We start from the raw sequence: 21740 nt of genomic DNA, 5'->3' as shown, positions 1-21740 counted from the left end.
CACTCAGAATGTGCAAGAAAAATTTGTGACTATAGGATCAAAAGAGTCATTAGTCCTGGTATCAGTGATATTGAGATGCGGTATCCCAGTCTGCCATGTCACATGCTAACTAAAGAGGATTACTCTCAAGCTACCTTTGTAATACATTAGTGATACGTGGCATCTTCTGTGATAGAGGAATACAGAGTACTGACATCTGTTTATAAATACAGAAATAAGAAAATCACATGTGTAATTAGTGTCAATTTTCTTTATAAAGTCAGTCCTATATGACCTGACAAAAAATCTGTGGCAGAGCTGAGCAGCAAAAACCATTTTCTTGATGTATAATAGGATCTTACCTTTGATTGCCTGGAAAATAAAATTCTGTTTGTAAAAGTAAAATATTATAGTATTACTGGCTCCCTTCCTGAATGGATAGAACCTTATTTTCATACCAGGAATCATAAGACTTCATTGAAAATCATCATGAGGATAAGACCAATCTCAAAATTGGCGTTTGAGGCATGTTCAACTATGAACTGTCTTTGAGGGTACGAGGAGCAATAGCAGAAATATTGCCAGCATGGATTCCTGGTTGTGCGGTGCAGATGGAGGAACTTGGCGAGGGAGGGGCAGGTGAGGGACAAGATTCTGGATGTGCCCCCAGCCCAGGGTGTGAACCAAGGTTATAGAAGCAGATCTTGAGGGGTGGGGGACATAAAAGTGTCACAGCAGCTCCACAGAAACAGTTCATCAGTGCACCTGACGTGGCAACATAGTTGCCATGATAGTGTACCTGTTGGACACTGGCATCCAGCCACTCACCGAGGATTTAAAAAGGTCGTTCAATAAGTAACGTAACACATTATTTTTTCTCAGCATCTTGGAATATTCCTGTTTCAGCCTCTACAGCTTTATGAAGTTCCAACAGGTGGTGGCACTACATGTAGCCTTCACGATGACATCTCTAATGGAGGTGCATTCCAAGCAGAGAGCTGTCATTTAATTTCTTTTTGGCAGAAAAACAGAGCATTGTGGATATTCATAAGTGCTTGCAGAATGTCTGCAGAGTCATGGCAGTGAACAAAAGCATGTTGAGTCATTGGGCGAGACGTCTGTCATCACTGCGACAAGGTCACGCAAATCTCTCCCATTTCCCGCAAGCTGGCTGGCTGCACTCAGTAGTGACTCGTGCAGTGTTGAAGCGTGCAGACAGTCTAATTTGAGGTGACTGATGGATCACAAACAGAGACATTGCTGAAATGGATGTTCTGTTGGTGGTGCTGACACACTCATCCACCACTTGGCATACTCAAAGGTGTTTGCTTGCTGGGTTCCTTGTCACCTACCAAAGGACCATGGACAGCAACACAAAGGACCATACATGCAGAATAGCTTGTGTGTTACAAGGCTGATCATGAAACTTTTTTGTCAAACATTGGCACAGGTGATGAAATATGGGTTCATCACTTCAAACTAGAATCAAAACAGCAATCCATTTCCTCCTAAGAAAAAGTTCAAAGCCACACCCTCTGATGGTAAAGTAGTGGCATGGTCTTCCAGGACTCTGAAAGGGTTATTATGTTTGATTTCCTGCCTCATGTAGCAATGTTCAGCTCTGAAGTATAATGTGCTACCCTCAGGAAGTTGAAGAAACGACTTCCATCATGTTTATCATCATGAAAAAGTGAACGAACTTCTCTTTCTCCATGACAATGCAAGGCCTTATACAAGTCTGCACACCTGAGGGGAGGTCACAAAGCTTCATTTTACTACACTTTCTCATTCACCATACAGCCCAGATCTCCCACCTTCTGACTCCCATCGGTTTGGCTCAGTGAAGGACGTGCTCCATGGGAAGCAGTACATGGATGGTGGAGAGATTATTGATGCAGCAAGACGCTGGCCAATAGAGTAGTACCATGTGGGCATACAGGTCCTCCCAAAGGAGGCATGAGGTCATCACACTGAATGGAGATTATGTCGGTAAACAGGACTTTGTAGCCAAAAGTGTGGGGAATAGTGTGGTGTACTGTACTCCTGATAAAGGCAACCTGTTTTCATAAAAAAAAAAAAATTATTGCCGTACTTATTCAATGTCCCTCATATTTTGACATGAATTTTTCTCAGAGAAGCTGAAGAACAATATTGTGATGATATTTGTAGTGACATTGTAGGGGACTTGTCTCACTATATGCATTTCAAACTACATGTGGTAAAAGTTCATTCTCTACATCACTTCTATTGGATGAAGTGGTTCACAGCGTAAGAGACTGATTTTGCCTTGAAGAGAGCTGGGTGTTGATTTCTAAACCATTCATCTAGGTTTAGTTTTTCTGTGATTTCCCTAATTCACTTCGAGAAAATATCGGAATCGGTCCTTTAAAAAATTTAGAGCTGATTCCCTTCCACAGTTCATTTAGTGTGGAATATCTAAAGACATTAGTGTAGTAGAGATAGTAAACCACTCATCTTCCTTGTATAGCATACAACTTCATCTTTTGGTAGTGTAAACAAAAATAAGAAACTCTGTTGCCGAATGTTAACCAGCAACTCGCAGACATGGATTTACTGCTAAACTCCACCTATGAAAAAGAGAAAGTGATTTTTAAACACCACATGATAGTACACTGAATCCATTACTGGTGTGACACCATTCTGCTGTAGCTAACATTGGTGGCAGACAAAGGGAATTCCCATAAAAGTGGCTGTATGCATATACCTTCATTATGGAAATGTCTGGCAAGGAGTGGATGAAGATAGTATTGTTATTCTTAGGTCTTACTCTACCTGAATATCATAAAAACTGTAATGGCTCATTCAGATACTCATGTCAGACACCCCCCCCCCCCCCCCCCCCAGTTCTTTGTGGGAATTGATTTTGTTTTTCACATGGAGCAAACATTCTGTTGTTATAATCTGTGTAGCTGTGTGTTCTTGTAGCTCGTAGATGAGAAATATGTAAGAGTCACAGCACAGATAAAAAAATCTCTCATTGCACAGGTTTATGACCTAGCCCCTATTCGTACAGTACGTATAAAATGCCTATCCTTTGGCAATTATAAATGTACTAGTACTTGGATAAATATGGCATAGGAAGAACTTGGAGGAACAGTTACTACTTAAAATGACTGTGAAAGCAGCAACTAATTTATTTCCCTTTCAAAGTTGCAATCTTCCTGCTAAATTTAGTATCAAAATTAGTGATGGTTAATTGTGAATCCATTCTATAATAGACCACTGACACATCCTTGTTTCCTATTAATGTACACCTTGGCCTGTTCCACATCCATTAATATTGTCCTTTGATAGGTTCTACACGACAAAGTGTGTAAGGGTATTTACATGAGTGTAGATTCTTCCTTGGCAGTACCTTAAATCTAGCAATTTCTTGCTAAAAATTGTTCAGACAGTTTATTAACTACACTGAAAAACAATAAGAAACAACAAACACAACACCGTGGGTTCTAAGTTACTTAGGGGACATACTTGTTATGATTTTAATCACCACTGAGCTATGACCACTTCTTCGTAACGTCCGTCACACAATTATCAGTTAACTGCTTATCATTTAATCAACAAAGCAAACAATTCTAATAACTTATGTCAGACAGTAATACAATCATTAAGTGCTAGCTCTGGAAGAAGTTCATTACTAGTGTCCCTCGTCATATTACTTTCACATAACACTAATTGCATGTTCAGAGTTCAAACTGCGCAAAGTTTGCAGAAATATTTGATTGTCACAGTTCATGAGCTTATGACTATCAGCATAATAATTCACTCGAATAAACATTCACTGCCAGAGTGAATGGCTAAATCTAGGTGTTAACTGGTTGAATTATACTTGCCAACTTTCAAGAGATGTAAACTGTATGCATACTGGACACGACTATTTATTTATTTCTTTATTTATTGTTCCGTGGGACCAAATTAAGGAGAAGTCTCCTTGGTCATGGAACGAGTCAATACATGAAATTATAACACAATATTAGAAACAGATAAAATGAAATATAAAAATACATATTCAGGTGACAAGTTGTAAGTTTCAATAAAGAAAATCAACAATGTAACACTGGAATTTGCTTAATTTTTTAGCTCTTCCAGGAGCTCCTCGACAGAATAGGAGGAGTGAGCCATGAGGAAACTCTTCAGTTTAGACTTAAAAGAGTTTGGGCTACTGCTAAGATTTTTGAGTTCTTGTGGTAGCTTATTGAAAATGGATACAGCAGAATACTGCACTCCTTTCTGCACAAGAGTCAAGGAAGTGCATTCCACATGCAGACTGGATTTCTGCCTAGTATTAACTGAGTGAAAGCTGCAAACTCTTGGGAATAGGCTAATATTGCTAACAACAAACGACATTAAAGAAAATATTTACTGTGAGGGCAATGTCAGAATTCCCAGACTATTGAATAGGGGTCGACAAGAGGTTCTTGAACTTACACCACATATAGCTCGAACAGCCCGTTTTTGAGCCAAAAATACCCTTTTTGAATAAGAAGAATTACCCCAAAAAATAATACCATACGACATAAGCGTATGAAAATATGCGAAGTAGACTACTTTTCGTGTTGAAGTGTCACTTATTTCAGATACTGTTCTAATGGTAAATAAAGCAGCATTTAGTTTCTGAACAAGATCCTGGACATGGGCCTTCCACAACAGCTTACTATCTATCCGAATGCCTAGGAACTTGAACTGTTCTGTCTCGCTTATAATATGCCCATTCTGTCTGATCAAAATATCGGTTCTTGTTGAATTGTGAGTTAGAAACTGTAAAAACTGAGTCTTACTGTGATTAAGCATCAAATTATTTTCCACAAGCCATGAACTTATTTCATGAACTACATTATTTGATACTGTTTCAATATTACGCACCAGATCCTTCACTATCAAGCTGGTGTCATCAGCAAACAGAAATATTTTTGAACACCTGTAATACTAGAAGGCATATCATTTATATAAATAAGAAATAGCAGTGGCCCAAGCACCGACCCTTGGGGAACTCCCCACTTAACAGTGCCCCATTGGGACTGAACATCACTACCACTCTCGATATTGCGGAGAATTACCTTCTGCTTTCTGTTCTTAAAGTAAGAGGCGAACCAATTGTAAGCTACTCCCCTTACTCCATAATGGTCCAACTTCTGCAGTAATATTTTGTGGTCAACACAGTCAAAAGCCTTCGTTAAATCAAAGAAAACACCTAGCGTTTGCAACCTTTTATTTAATCCGTCCAAAACCTCACAGAGAGAAGAGAATATAGCATTTTCAGTTGTTAAACCATTTCTAAAACCAAACTGAACATTTGACAGCAAGTTATGTGAATTTAAATGCTCCAGTAACCTTGTATATACAACCTTCTCAATAACTTTAGCAAACACTGATGGCATAGTAATAGGTCTAAAATTGTCAACATTATCCCAGTCTCCCTTTTTATACAGTGGCTTCACTACCGAGTACTTTAATTGGTCAGGAAACCGACCACTCCTAAAGGAAAAGTTACATATATGGCTAAGTACTGGGCTAACATACATAGAACAATACTTCAGTATTCTGCTAGATACCCCGTCATATCCATGAGAGTTCTTGGTCTTTAGTGATTTAATTATTAACTCAGTCTCCCTCTTGTCAGTATCATGGAGGAGCATTTCAGGTAACAGTCTCGGAACACTTTTTTCTAAGAGCGCTATATGATTCCCTTGGGACTAGGTTTCTATTTAGTTCACCTGCTATATTCAGAAAGTGATTATTAAATACTGTACATATATGTGACTCATCAGTAACACGGACTTTCCCACTATGCACCTATTCTATATCCTCGACCTGTCTCTGCAGACCAGCCACTTCCTTTACGACTGACCATATGATTTTAATTTTATCCTGAGACTTAGCCATTCTATCTGCATACCACATACTTTTTGCCTTCCCAATAACATTTTTAAGCACCTTACAATACTGTTTGTAATGGTCTGCTGCATTTAGATTTTGACTGTTTCTAACATTTTGATATAATTGCAACATTGTTCTACAAGATATTCTTATCCCTCTAGTCAGCCACCCAGGCTGCCTGTTTGTGCAAGTACCCTGTTTTGAACGTTCTAACAGAAAGCAACTTTCAAAGAGCACGAGAAAAGTCTTGAGAAAAGCATTATATTTATCGTCTACTGTATCAGCGCTATAAACATCTTGCCACTCTTGTTCCTTGATAAGGTTTACAAAGGTCTCTACAGCAACTGGATCAGCTTTCCTAAACAGCTGATGACTATATTTAACACGTGTTGCAGCACAAAAATCTTTTAGAGTTAAAATTGGTGCATCATGATCTGAAAGGCCATTCACCTTTTTACTAACAGAATGCCCTTCTAGTAATGAGGAATGAACAAAAATGTTGTCTGTGGTTGTTCTACTGTTTCCTTGCACTCTGGTTGGAAAGAATATGGTTTGCATAAGATTATATGTATTAAGGAGGTCTACGAGCATCCTCTTCCTTGCACAATCACTTATACAATTAATATTGAAGTCACCACATATAACAAACTTTTTGTATTTCCTATAAAGTGAACCAAGAACGTCCTCTAGCTTTAGCAAAAATGTTGTGAAATCGGAGTCTGGGGATCTATAAATAACAACAGTTAGAAGTTTAACTCCATTAAATTTTACCACACCTGCTCAACATTCAAACACCTTTTCAGTGCAGTACTTTGAAACATCAATTGACTCAAATGGGATGCCGCTTTTCACATATATGGCTACTCCCCCAAACCGCAAAGAACTCCTCGAAAAGCTGCCAGCCAACCTGTATCCTGGTACAGGAAGCCTCTGAATTATCTCCTTATTTAAGAAGTGTTCAGATATACCAATAATTTCAGAGTCAACATCTATATGTGCTCGTGGTGTAGTATACAGTGTCTGGTATAATTATATTTTGCGAGTTCGATAATTACATTTTGGTTCATAATAGTGCACGGTGAATGTTTATAGTGTTGTCAGTCTTTTCAGTCCAACAATAATTTGTTTTAAATGTATTTTAGATGATTAGAAAAATAACAGGTGGTTATAATTAAAGAGCAGCTACTCACAGAAGTCCAGTGTGGGCTGTAATTACCATATGGCAGTGAAACTTTGTAGATATTCTAGTGCATTAATATGGAATCAATTTACGCTGAAAAAAAAATTAGTTCCAGTTTTTGGTCACCACATGCTATTCCAGCTCTGTGATTGTTTCCACATCTCGTGCATTGGGAAAAGCACTGAAGACATCAACAGCATGCTGCATCCATAAAACGAAATGACCAACAGTTGCTCCTAGCAATTCCAGTGGAATCTGAGCACCTGTACACTGACGTTTATACCGGTTAGAGACCAAATATGTCCATGGTAAATGTGTTGTTTCAGATATCCCCAGAGCCAAAAGTCACATGGTTTCAAATCAGGTGATCTTGCTGGCTATGCATTTGGAAAACCTCTGGAAATAACAGGTTTGTGGAAGGTTGTGTTGAGCAGATTTTTTACCGGGCACACGACATGAGGTGTTGTCCCATATTCCATGAAAACAGTGGTTTCCCCATAGCTGCACTCTTCCGAAGTATGAATCAGGTGCTGCACAAGGACGTTTCAATAACGTGCAGACTTCACGTTACACCTGACTTCAAAGACGAACAGACAGAGAATAAAGGTGCTTGTGAATCCACACCAGTCACATTCAATGAGTGTAGTGGCTCTTCATGCACAGCACATAGTCCAACAGTACCCAAAGTTTGCAGTTTCGTATATTCGCTGCACCCCGCAGTGTAAAATGTGTCTCATCATTCCATAGATTAATGCCCAGCCACATATAAGCAACTTTGATCCATGCCAACAACCAAAGACCACATTCAGAACATTGATGTGGATCGTAAGGTTTCAGTTGCTGCATCATATGGATCTTGTAAGGCTACCAGTGTACCATAAGACAGACCACAGGACATTAATTACTGTTCACTATGGAATGGACAAGTCTCGTGACACTGCACGAACACTAGCACTACCAAGGGCACATGCTGCATGCAACAGCAACTGCAATGTCATCAATAATTTCTGCCAGGATAGGATGCCTTTCTCTTCCAGGTGCCACACTAAGCCCACCTGCATTTTTGAATTTTATTACAATCTTCTTTAAACCATTTAATGGGATCGGGCCTCTCCTCAGATCTTTCAGTCCGTAATACTCTCACACGTATGGTAATTACTGCTGTTAACATAAGAGTTTCTCTATCAGCACACAGTCTTCCTTTTCAATAGCCATATTGTTCATTCATGTTATGGTTTGTCAAATGACAATGTGGATGTCATAATATCATACAAACAGTGTACAGCACCTGATTTGCACCTGGAGACCACAATTGGAACTAAGTTTTTTCCAGCATAAATTGGTTCCGTATTAGTGCATTAGCATAACTACCAAGTTTCATTGCCATATGATATCTATAGCTCACAATGGACCTCCCTGAGTAGCTGCACATCATTTACAACCACCCAAGATTAAAGCTGAAAGTGCTATTTATATGATACACTGTATACCTACATAGTACATTCCCTACTTTCAAATAAAATTTGGGCCAAGTTCAATTACTGATTTATTTCAAATAAAGAATTTTTCTGTAAAACTAATTATATCATGGAAATTGACAATGATTAAATTAGTACATATATTTGGAAAAGAATATTATTCAAAGTAGTAGAATGGTAGCAGGTGGGTCAGAACCATTTTGCTATGTTTTAAGTGTACGATTAAATGTAAGGTGAGTGAATAATTATTTTATCTTGTGTTGCATTACCTTCTCAACAAGTTTGAAACATATCCAGTGTCTAAGTCTTTGGTCCTCTATTTTCATTTTACAAAGCATTTTATGTTGTAGTATTTAAAAGTTTATGCAGCTGAGTGATTTTCATCTTTTACAGAGCCAACAAATCAAAATCTTGTGATGATCTGGACAAATTCAATGGCTGACAAAAAGATCTCAGTACTCCACAAAGACGATCTGATTAATCACACCATGAAACATAGTTACTAGCAAGTGTGATATCCTAAAGAGAAGCTTGACCTTTTGCATTCATGTGTGAAATATATAATGCAAATGCTGCCAAATATTTAACGAGTTAGACAAAATAACAGATAATTCTGTAGCTTTAAATGACTTTTTGTGTGTCCTTTAATTCTGTTAAGTTTTTGTAATTATGTAAAAAGTTTTTCTATTTGAAAATAGTAGACTGTTGTACATAGGTTTTAACATTTTAATGAAAATAAGGTGTATTATATATAGGCATTATACCAAATAAAACAAATGTAACATTTTAAGTATTTAATTTTGTGGCAGGAGAAGACAAAAAGATACCAATTAGAATTCTCTGTATATTGTAGCAGGAATGTACCAGAGCCACTGTCATGATAAACTGTTAATGGGCATAAAAGAAAAGCACACTATGTAATTACTATGTATTACAAACTGCGCAAGTGATAGTTTGAATTTTGTCTTTCAGTAAAAATGAAAAATAATTTACTTCCAATAAAAAGTAAATGGAATAGTATGTGATGTTTTATTACTCCTCATTACATAACTCATATGGTGTTTATTACTGGAATTGAGTTCTCATTGATCTTTCCTGAAGATGACAGGTGAGTTTACTTGTAGCACTAACAGATTTTTTCAAGTTTCTGTTTTGAAAATTCAGGGTTACAATAATTATTTTTCTTTTACCAGAGTCAATATGCTAAAGAAAAGCATAATTATGTTTCAAGTGTATGAAAGAAACTTGGGTTACATGAAGCTCAGAGTAAGAAAAGTATGTCAAGCCCTTAACTGCATCTAAAGAGGATTAAGGAAACCAAGTTGAGTAGATCTTGATGTCCATTCACACAAGGTAGATCTTAATACCTATAAGGCAACAATAATTATGACTCAGTTTATCGAGAATGAATGTTGCTGGGCTGCTCACCATCACACAAGGATAAGAGTGGTGAGTCAAAGTGTGCTACACTCCAAACTAAATGTAATATGGATGAAACAAATACAGACTAAAAGTTAAACAACGATATTTCCTGGGGGCTTGACGTCTCATCGCTGGCACACAAACACCAAGTAACATAAGGGAAAGGAAAACTCTCAACTAAAGCAGATTGCAATTGACCACAACTTAATCAATGCCATAACTGAAATAGAAACTCTTGCCTTTGGACACTTGGAACACCACCACTTGAGGAAGAGATCCAGGCTATTTCTGTCTTAAATTTGCATGAGATTACATGATGTTGTTGTTGTTGTTATTGTGGTCTTCATTCCTGAGACTGGTTTGATGCAGCTCTCCATGCTACTCTATCCTGTGCAAGCTTCTTCATATCCCAGTACCTACTGCAACCTACATCCTTTTGAATCTGCTTAGTGTATTCATCTCTTGGTCTCCCTCTACGATTTTTACCCTCCACACTGCCCTCCAATACTAAATTGATGATCCCTTGATGCCTCAGAACATGTCCTACCAACCGATCCCTTCTTCTAGTCAAGTTGTGCCACAAACTCCTCTTCTCCCCAATCCTATTCAATACCTCCTCATTAGTTATGTGATCTACCCATCTAATCTTCAGCATTCTGCTGTAACACCACATTTTGAAAGCTTCTATTCTCTTCTTGTCCAAACTATTTATGGTCCACGTTTCACTTCCATATATGGCTACACTCCATACAAATACTTTCAGAAACGACTTCCTGACACTTAAATCTATACTCGATGTTAACAAATTTCTCTTCTTCAGAAATGCTTTCCTTACCACTGCCAGTCTACATTTTATATCCTCTCTACTTCGACCATCAACAGTTATTTTGCTCCCCAAATAGCAAAACTCATTTACTACTTTAAGTGTCTCGTTTCCTAATCTAATTCCCTCAGCATCACCCGACTTAATTCGGCTACATTCCATTATCGTCATTTTTCTTTTGTTTATGTTCATCTCATATCCTCCTTTCAAGACACTGTCCATTCTGTTCAACTGCTCTTCCAAGTCCTTTGCTGTCTGTGACAGAGTTACAGTGTCATCGGCGAACCTCAAAGTTTTTGTTTCTTTTCCATGGATTTTGATACCTACTCCGAATTTTTCTTTTGTTTTTTTTACTGCTTGCTCAATATACAGATTGAATAACTTCGGGGAGAGGCTATTGCCCTGTCTCACTCCCTTCCCAACCACTGCTTCCCCCCTTTCATGTCCCTCGACTCTTATAACTGCCATCTGGTTTCTGTATAAATTGTAAATAGCCTTTTGCTCCGTGTATTTTACCCCTGCCACCTTCAGAATTTGAAATTGAGTATTCCACTCACACTGTCAAAAACCTTCTCTAAGGCTACAAATGCTAGAAATGTAGGTTTGTCTTTCTTTAATCTAGCTTCTGAGATAAGTCGTAGGGTCAGTATTGCCTCACGTGTTCCAATATTTCTACGGAATCCAAACTGATCTTCCCCAGTTTTTCAATTCGTCTGCAAAGAGTTTGCGTTAGTATTTTTCAGCCGTGACTTATTAAACTGATAGTTCGGTAATTTTCACATCTGTCAACACCTGCTTTCTTTGGGATTGGAATTATTATATTCTTCTTGAAGTCTGAGGGTATTTCACCTGTCTCATACATCTTGCTCACTAGATGGTAGAGTTTATTTAGGCCTGGCTCTCCCAAGGCTGTCGGTAGTTCTAATGGAATGTTGTCTACTTTGGGGCCTTGTTTTGACTCAGGTCTTTCAGGGCTCTGTGAGACTCTTCACACAGTATCACATCCCTCATTTTCTCTTCATCTACATCCTCTTCCATTTCCATAATATTGTCCTCAAGAATATTGCCCTTGTATAGACCCTCTATATACTCCTTCCATCTTTCTGCTTTCCCTTCTTTGCTTAGAACTGGGCTTCCATCCGAGCTCTTCATATTCATACAAGTGGTTCTCTTTTCTTCAAAGGTCTCTTTAATTTTCCTGTAGGCAGTATCTATATCACGCCTAGAGAGATAAGCCTCTACATCCTTACATTTGTCCTCAAGCCATCCCTGCTTAGCCAATTTGCACTTCCTGTCGATCTCATTTTTGACAGGTTTGTATTCCTTTTTGCCTGCTTCATTTACTGCATTTTTATATTTTCTCCTTTCATCAATTAAATTCTCTATTTCTTCTGTTACCCAAGGATTTCTACTAGCCCTTGTCTTTTTTCCTACTTGATCCTCTGCTGCCTTCACTACCTCATTCCTCAAAGCTACCCATTCTTCTTCTAATGCATTTCTTTCCCCCATTCCTGTCAATTGTTCCCTTATGCTCTCCCTGAAACTCTGTACAACCTCTGGTTTAGTCAGTTTATCCAGGTCCCATCTCCATAAATTCCCACCTTTTTGCAGTTTCTTCAGTTTTAATCTACAGTTCATAACCAATAGATTGTGGTCAGAGTCCACATCTGCCCCTGGTTCCTAAATCTCTGTCGTACCATTATTTAATCTATCTGATACCTTCTAGTATCTCCAGGCTTATTCAGTGTATACAACTTTCTTTCATGATCCTTGAAGCAAGTGTTAGCTTTGATCAAATTATGCTCTGTGCAAAATTCTACCAGGCAGCTTCCTCTTTCATTTCTTAGACCCAATCCATATTCACCTACTACGTTTCCTTCTCTTCCTTTTCCTACTATTGAATTCCAGTCACCCATGCCTACTAAATTTTTGTCTCCCTTCACTATCTGAATAATTCATTTTATCTCATCATACATTTCATCAATTTCTTCGTCATCTGCAGAGCTAGTTGGCATATAAACTTGTACTACTGTAGTAGGCGTGGGCTTCGTGTCTATCTTGGCCACAATAATGAATTCACTATGCTGTTTGTAGTAGCTTACCTGCATTCCTATTTTCCTATTCCTTATTAAACCTACTCCTGCATTATCCTAATTTGATTTTGTATTTATAACCCTGTCTTCACCTGACCAAAAGTCTTGTTCCTCCTAACAACGAACTTCACTAATTCCCACTATATCTAACTTTAACCTATCCATTTCCCTTTTTAAAGTTTCTAACCTACCTGCCCAATTAAGGAATCTGACATTCCACACTCCGATCCATAGAATGCCAGTTTTCTTTCTCCTGATAACGATGTCCTCTTGAGTAGCCCCTGCCCAGAGATCCAAATGGGGGACTATTTTACCTCTGGAATATTTTACCCAAGAGGACGCCATTGTCATTTAACCATACAGTAAAGCTGCATGCCCTCAGGGAAAAATTACATTTGTAGTTTCCCCTTGCTTTCAGCTGTTCACAGTACCAGCACAGCAGAACCGTTTTGGTTAGTGTTAAAAGGCCAGATCAGTCAATCATCTAGACTGTTGCCCCCTGCAAATACTGAAAAGGCTGCTGCCCCTCTTCAGGAACCACACGTTTGTCTGGCCTCTCAACAGATACCCCTCCGTTGTGGTTGCACCTATGGTGCGGCTTGCGGCTATCTGTATCGCTGAGGCACGCAAGCCTCCCCACCAACAGCAAGGTCCATAGCCAAGAAAGAGTCTACTTCTCTGTTCCAACACCCCCCCCCCAAAAAAAGCCATCATAGCTCCCCAACCATGACTTGCTGACTTATCCAACATTCCCAAAAAACTTCCTTCTCCTCCATTCCTGAAACATATTGCCCCTGAAAAGCCAACCAATAACACAATTGACAACCATTTTGCCAAAAGACTGGCCCTGCAAAAGTCCCAGTACTTTTTAAAAGGCCTCATCTTCTGCCCAAAACCTAAGCTTAACCATGAAGAACTTGTAACGGACCTTCTTACCTTTACTCATTCCCTGCAGCGGAAAAATTTCTTCACCACACACCCCACTGGCGATAGCCACACAAAACATCACATAGAAACTTGTTTAAGAGAGTTCCAACCACCCTCCAACAGTGATCCACCTCCTCTTGCATCCAAACTCCTAATAATCTTTCAGAAATTCATCACTTCTAACCTGATCTCACCTTCCTTTCCCAATTTCTCCTCAGGAAGTCCAACATCACTCCTATGGAGCACACAGCTATTAATAACCTAACAACCAATCCAGACCTTATCATGCTTCCCACAGTGGTTATGAATTGTTGTTAACTGTGGCTACAGACTACCGTCAACTTTCCAACACTTCTGTGTGTAAACCTAATGACCATGATCCACTTAGATTCAGATGTCAGGTTTTGGGATGAAGCTATCTCCCTCCTCACACAAACTGCTCCCTGTATTACTGCCTGTTACTTACTTCCCAGACTCCACAAACTCACCCCCCCCCAAGTTTCCCTAATGATCATCCCATTATGACTGGATACAAAGCTCCTATAGAGAATGACCTCTGCCTTTGTTGGCCGATGTCACAAAGTATTATCTGCAACCTCCCATACTACATTCAAGACACTGTTCAGTTCCTTCACTGCCTTCCTGCAGTTTCCCATTACCACCAGACAACTTGTTGGCTACTGTGGATGCAGTGAATGTTCTAACACACGAACGTTCCCTATGTCCACAGCCGCAAGACTTTCCCAATGTTGTCTTGATGCTAAACCCACCACCTTTTTCTAAATTCTCCTAGGCAACCACTTCCTGACTGGCAATTATTTCACTTTTGAAGGACAACTCTCTAAACAAATCTGAGATACTGCCATGAGCACTCAAAATACGTCATCCTATCTACGGTCTCTTAGTTATGGTCCTCTGGAGGAACCTTCCTGTCCAGTCAACACATGAAACCCCGCGAATGATTCATATTCATTGATGACATTTTGAGACAATTTTTGCTCTTCTCTCTATACTCTAAAACACCTACTCCAAAATCCATCTAGTTCTTCTCAACTCAATATGTCCCCTTTCTACATGTTCATTTCCACCCTTTAGGGTGCAACTAACTGCAGATCGTGGTGAACATTGGAACAAATGATGCCTCTGAGGTCATTCTTGGGTCTTTCCAGCAACTGGCAGAGAAGGTTGAGAATACCAGCCTTGTGCACGGAGTTTAAATGAAGCTCACAATTTGCAGCACTGACCCCAGAACTGTTCATGGCCCTCTCATTCTGAGTTGAGTGGAATGACTGAATCAGAGACTTCGAAGATTCTGTGACGGGCTTGGCCGCAACTTCCTGGACTTGTGCCATACGGTTGAAAACTGTAGGGTCCCCCTAATAGCTCAGGTGTGCTACTCAGGTAGCTGACTGTGTGTGGTGTGCACACAAGGGTCTTTAGATTAGGCAACCCTCTATCCAATCCAGAAAATGATAAGTGTAGAAAACCCATAAGTATCAGGGTAAGATTGAATGCAGTGTCTTTCACAGATGAAAGTATTAAAATCCTAATGGTAAACTGCCAAAGCATTCACAACAAAGTGCCAGAATTAGAAGCACTCATGAAAAGCACTGGATATACGGAGCACTAGATACATAAAGCTGGTTGAAACTTGAAATTGATAGCACTGAGATTTTTGGGAAAATTTAAGTGTATATTGAAAGAATACGCAATTAGGAAATGGAAGAGGTATATTTGTCGTGGTAGATAAGAGACACAAATCCACTGAGATAGAAACTGAAGCTGCATGTGCGTTTGATAGGGCAAGACTCGGTATCAGGGGTGGGCATAACACGATAATTAGGTACTTCTAACACCCATCAGAATAACTGAACACTTTAGAGAAAATTCAGTTCACTTGTACACAAATTCCCCCGTCATACTGTAATCATGAATGCAGACTTCAATTAGCCCACAATTAATAGGGAAAATTACAGTTTTGTTAGTGGTGGGTATGATAAGGCAGCCTGTGAAATTTGACTAAATGCTTCCTCTGAAAACTACCTATAACAGATAGTTAGGGACTCCACTCATGACAGAAACATATTGGATCTAATGGCAACAAACAAACCTAACGTCTTTGAAGATGTCCACTTCGAAACTGGCATCGGTGACCATGATGCAGTTGTGGCGACAATGAGTACCAAAGTATAAAGGACATATAAAATAAGCAGAAAGAAATGTATGTTCAGTAAACTAGATAAAAAAATCAGTAGTGTCATATCTCAATGAGGATCTTGAAACTTTCAGCACAGGTCAGAGACATGCAGAGTAAATCTGGCTCGAGTTTAAAAGAATAGTTGACCATGCAATGAATAGATATGTATCCAGTAGAACAGTCTGTAATAGGAGGGAACCTCCATGGTGTACAGTCACTGTAAAGAAACTTCTAAAGAAACGGAGATTACTGCATAACAGTCTTAAAATAAAGCATAGGGATATACACGGCTACCACAAGTTTCCTGAAGTGAAATTCCCTGATATTTACCTGATTTCCAGATAAATTTAGGGATCTGGGGGTAAGCAAAGCCATAAGTTGACAAAAAATACAAGGACTTGTGTATTTCTAAACATGAGCAAAAATCTTAGGTACTAACGTCAACATCTTTTGTAATGAACTGGTTTTAGATAAAGAAAGCAAACCAAATCGTTTCTGTGTTTCATTAAGACCACTGTTGTTATTTTATTTCAATAAAATGAAACACATTTTGTGAGAAAAATATGCATTTTGTTGGTGTCACAAGACAGATTTACGAGACCTTCACTGATTTCAGAAATAACCTCAGAAAAAAAAAGGCCCCTTGAAAGATGTGTATAAAGTGGGGAAGAATTGTGTAAACCAACAATATAGGTGATCGCCAATAAAATTTTGGTTCCACTATATCTGTTACTGTTGGTTATTACCCACTGTGTAATGTCTGTTATTGTACAGGTATTGTGTGATTTTTCTTCCAACAAATACATGAATACATAACATGCAAACTGCCAGTGACCGCCACAATTTTCCTCTCTTTATCATCCATACATTCTAATATATAAACCACTTTTGAAGTGCCAAAATGTACTAGTATAAATAAAATGTTTATAAAATTGTACACTGTACTTGGAGCGAGACAGTTGCACTTCCTGAAATCCATCGCCCATGGCCTCTCGCCTGCTGAGCAGCATAACAGTCCTGGGTACATGGATAAACCATGAAAATTTGCCATGTTACACTACACACAAACAGACCAGGTCTGTGGGCTGATCAGTGGGCTAGATCTGACAGGCAGGGCTTGCACATTAGTGAGAAACTATGGGCTTCAGATCAGCAGGCCCCATCCATTAGAGATACCCTTCATGGAAGCCCACTCATGTGGCCAGTTATTCATGTGTCACAGACTCCATGTTGATAAAATGAGACCGCAGTGATCAATCCATGCAACAGATAACTTGCACAAATACTCTGAGAATCAATACTAATGAGGAAAGGTAGAAATTAAATGTAAAGATGATCGATGAGCCACAGACAGGCACATACAAAAGATAATCACACTCTCACAACTAAATTTTTGGCCATATCCTTTGTCAGAAAATGAGAGCGCACGCACATTCACACAATCACTCGGACACAACTTATGCATACATGAGTGCTATAAGAAGTAATGGCAGTGTGGACTCGAAACTGAGAAGAGTGGTAGAAAGGGGAGAAGCAGTAGGAAGTAGGGAAGCGGTGCACATATTCAGCTGTGACCAGCCGGTGAAGATGTGCGACATCTCGGTAAACAAACTAGGTGGTGAAACTAAAGCTAAAATTTTTAACTCCATTTTCAAATCTTCCTTTACAAAGGACAACCCAGGAGAACTGTCCCAATTTAATTCTCATACCACAGAAAAGATGAGTGAAATAAATATAAGAGCTGTGGTGTTGAGCAACACTTGAAATAGTTACAATTGAACAAAGCTGCGGCCCCAATGGAATCCCTGTCAGATTCTATACTGAATTTGTGGGTGAGTCAGCCCCTCTTCTCACTATAATCAATCACAGATCTTGTGAACAAAAACATAATGAAGTATCTCAAACAGAATGACCTCCTCAGTGCCACCCAAAATGAATTTCGAAAACATAGATCATGTGAAAGCCAACTTGTACTTTACTCGCATGAAATACTGAAAGCTTTGGATCAAGGCAAGTTTCTTGATCTCCGAAAACCATTTACCGCACCTACACTTATTGTCAATTGTCAAAAGTATTATTATACAGGCTATCAAGCGAAATTTGTGACTGGATTGAAGACTTTTTTGTGGGGAGGACACAGCATGTTATCTTGGATGGAGAGTTACCATCAGATGTAAAAGTGACTTTGGGTGTGCACCAGGGAAGTGTTTTGGGACCCTTGCTGTTCACCTAGTATGTTAATAACATTGCAGACAATATGAATAGTAAAATAAGGCTTTTTGCAGATGATGCATTTGTCTATAATTAAGTAATGTCTGAGAGAAGCTGCATAAATATTCAAACATATCTTGATAAGATTTCAACGTGGTGCAGAGATTTGCAACTTGCCCTAAATGTTCAGGAATGTAAAATTTTGCACTTCACAAAATGAAGAATCATGGTATCATATGACTATATGGCAGTGAGTCATTGTTGGAATCAGCCATCTCATACAAATAGCTGGGTGTAAAACTTTGTTGGGATTTGAAATGGAATGATCATATAGTTTGTCATGGGTAAAGCAGGTGGTAGACTTTGGTTTATTTGTAGAATAATGGGGAGTGTAAATCAGACTGGAAGAAAGATTGCTTATTAATCACTCATGTAAGTGGTTCTGAACTAGTGCTCAGGTGTGTGGGACCTGTACCAGATAGGACTAACAGGGGATATTGAACATATACAGAGAAAGGCAACACGAATGGTTACAGGTTTGTTTAACCTGTGGGTGAGTGTCACAGAGATACTGAAGGAACTGAACTGGCAGACTCTTGAAGACATATGTAAACTATCACAAGAAAGTCTATTAACAAAGTTTCAGGAACTGTCTTTAAATTATTACTGTAGGGGTATACTACAACCCACAAATCTTGCTCACACATGGATTGTCAGGATAAGATAAGATAAGATAATTACTACACGCTCAGAAGGATTCAAACAATCATTCTTCCCACTCTCCATATGTGAAAGGAGCAGGAAGAAACCCTAGTAACCGGTACAATGGGACATACCCTCTGTTATGCCCCTCACAGTGGTTTAGAGAGTATAGATGTAAAAGTATATGTAGATTGTCATCTGTCTGGCCTACACATGAACTAGTCCTTAGGTTGAGCTCCTTATTCTATTGTTACCCCCATCCTTTCTCTCTCGTTATTTTCTACATATCCAGGCAAATCAGTTTCTATTAAATGATTTGATGGAATTCAGAAACTAGTCCAAGATTATTTGAGTAAGTTAGCCAAGGCTTTAATTCAAACTTTGGGAAATAGGCGTAGAGACTGCTACCATATTTGGACATACTGAACATGTTTAAGAGACAATAATATAAATTTAGACAGAAAATTTCATACTCTAAAAGATTTTTTTTTAGAAATTTTGATGGTACCAACTAAAGAAATAAACAGTCAAATATAAAAAGACATTGAGCATAGCAACTACATGATGGAAACATTTTGATGCAGTGCCACATTGTATTATTAAAAAATTTATACTTTGTTCTTTTCTTTGCAATTTATTGATTTTATGCATTAATTACAAGCAATTTTATATAATTATAGTTTATCGAATTATAGCGCTGTAGTAAACATTTTTGAATTTCTATCATCAATAATCTGTTTTAACTAAAAGCATGGTGTAAACTGTCACTCTGAAGTTCCCAATAATGGAACCAAGTTTTCTTACTGACTGCTATCCTCTTGAAAGATGGTATAATCATAAGAAGAGGGCGCTTGGCTATCAGATCATCCAATCCATGTTCTGTGGCTTCTCTTATCTGTCATTGATATTTCGAAGCACAGTGTAGTAGGAAAATGACAGGCGGAGGAGCTGCAAGCAAATGCATTTCTCTGATTGGCATACAGCAAGAAATTCACAACTCCTTAGAACAGTTAATGGTGCATACAAAATAATTACATTAATATTGCTCATTAATGGAATAAAATAGTGGAATAAATTAGAAATATAAATTTTATCTGTCTAGCTCAAAAAGTGACTTTTATATTGAAAATTAAGACAGCTTTTCTACATTTTTGACCAAGTAAAGCCTTATAAATTAGAAAGTGATGAACATAATATTTGCTGCATGAGAAATTACTAACTTCTGTAAAATTATTTATTTGTATGGATATATGTCAGTTTAGTGACACTGACCATTCCTTCAAACAAAAATGCCTATTGTACTTTGTAGTTTTCTATTTGCTTTTACTGATTATAAATTTCAGCAAAATAAGTTCATTCAGACAATAATATTTACTGAAGAAGCATTCATTAAATACACACTGCAAATGAAAGAAAAGAGAAAGAGAATGACAAAGGGGATAACAATGCATAGAGATGTCAGACGGAAAGGTGACATAGGATCAGTTGTGGATCCCGAAAATGACAGGCTTGGTACTACAATAGAATACAACAATTTTTCCATCTGCCTGCATAAAACAATGCTTCCTAAGTATCTGTAAGACCTAGGTATACAGGAATGTTGTTTGTGTGGGAGCCATTTTAGGTTGTATTAATGAGGTACACCACATGCACTCAGAGTAACCGCACTAATTGGTCACATCTTTATTTCACTCATAGAGGAATACACAGGAATTAAGAAAAATAAGATGTTGCAGACATTGAAAGAAAGAGTGACACTGACATAAAAGTTTAGAACTAACCACTTTCTAGGCAGTAATCGGAAATACCCAGCACCCCAACACAGAGTTCTCCCCATATGGATAATGAAGACGAGACCCAATACAGAGGCAAACAAAACAGATGTAAATGGAAGGAAAATGAACTTAACATTAATCAAATCAAAAGTGAGGGATGGCAACTACTGTGCTATGATTTGACGATTTGGATGAGCAATTTTGTGTATGTATGTATGTATGTGTATGGGGGTGAGGGAGAGGGGGGGAGGGGGGGTGGAGGAGGGTATACTGCAATTGGTAAAGAAAGTAGTAGTTCACTCAAAGTAAGTGGTTGCTTTTCCTCATTTTTGGGGATTGTTTTCATCCCACAATTTCTATTGATGTAATACATTAAAATTAGTTATGAATTACTTCCCACTGGTTTGGGTAGTAAGGAGGTAGAACATGGTTTTTCTTTATTAGTGACTCACCTCCACAAAGGTTTCTGTGGTTAGTGTGTAGAACCAGCCGCCTTTGAAGACAACTGTTTTCTGGGCACGCTGCATGATGAACGCTACATTCTTCTGTGTTGAAACATCATGCTCTTGCCAGCCACTGTCATAAGCTGCATCTGATATGCTCTCTGTCTGTAGTTGATTGCAAAAACAAGTAAGTACAATTACAGAAATATTCTTACTTTTCTAATTTCTTTTCAGTGTCTGAATTTGTTATGAGAATTTGAAAGTGGAAGCAGAAGCTTTGTATGATTCTCATATCTTATTTGCTAATACAGTGACACACAGGGGACAATGGAAACCAAATACGCCAATTCCATCACTGATCTGAGTAGTGTGGATGGAGGAGGCTCCAATCTTTCTGACCTGATACCATCATCAGAGCTATGGTTTATGATTCCAGCTCAGCTTTCAGCGAGATTTATTTTTCATCAAGGCAGTGCCTTTGATGGACACAGAGTGTTTTCATCACTCTTCCTTGTATAGGCAGCCACAGCACACCACATTGAAATGAAACATGTAATTTGATAATGGCTAGTACAGTCCTAATGTATACAGTATTGCTTGACTGCCAATATT

At 38.5% G+C, this 21740-nt stretch overlaps 2 protein-coding genes across 3 annotated transcripts in view; one reads left to right on the top strand and one right to left on the bottom strand.

The window, feature by feature from the left end:
* LOC126484324 (uncharacterized) overlaps positions 1-9555 on the top strand; it is a 506434-nt gene extending 496879 nt beyond the window's left edge. For both annotated transcript variants that reach the window (XM_050107766.1, XM_050107765.1), the window contains exon 9: positions 8929-9555. In XM_050107766.1, coding sequence (XP_049963723.1) covers positions 8929-8977 — 49 coding nt within the window. In that variant the 3' untranslated portion in view covers positions 8978-9555. The remainder of the gene's footprint in view (positions 1-8928) is intronic.
* A 10058-nt stretch (positions 9556-19613) lies between these two features.
* LOC126484877 (odorant receptor 4-like) overlaps positions 19614-21740 on the bottom strand; it is an 81636-nt gene continuing 79509 nt past the window's right edge. The window contains exons 5-6 of the mRNA XM_050108473.1: positions 21138-21289; positions 19614-19858 (exon numbers count right to left, since the gene is read on the bottom strand). Coding sequence (XP_049964430.1) covers positions 19802-19858; positions 21138-21289 — 209 coding nt within the window. The 3' untranslated portion in view covers positions 19614-19801. The remainder of the gene's footprint in view (positions 19859-21137; positions 21290-21740) is intronic.

This window comes from Schistocerca serialis, chromosome 6 (genome assembly GCF_023864345.2).
Source record: "Schistocerca serialis cubense isolate TAMUIC-IGC-003099 chromosome 6, iqSchSeri2.2, whole genome shotgun sequence".
NCBI classification, from domain to species: Eukaryota; Metazoa; Arthropoda; class Insecta; order Orthoptera; family Acrididae; genus Schistocerca; species Schistocerca serialis.
This window is presented reverse-complemented; position numbering and strand designations above follow the sequence as displayed.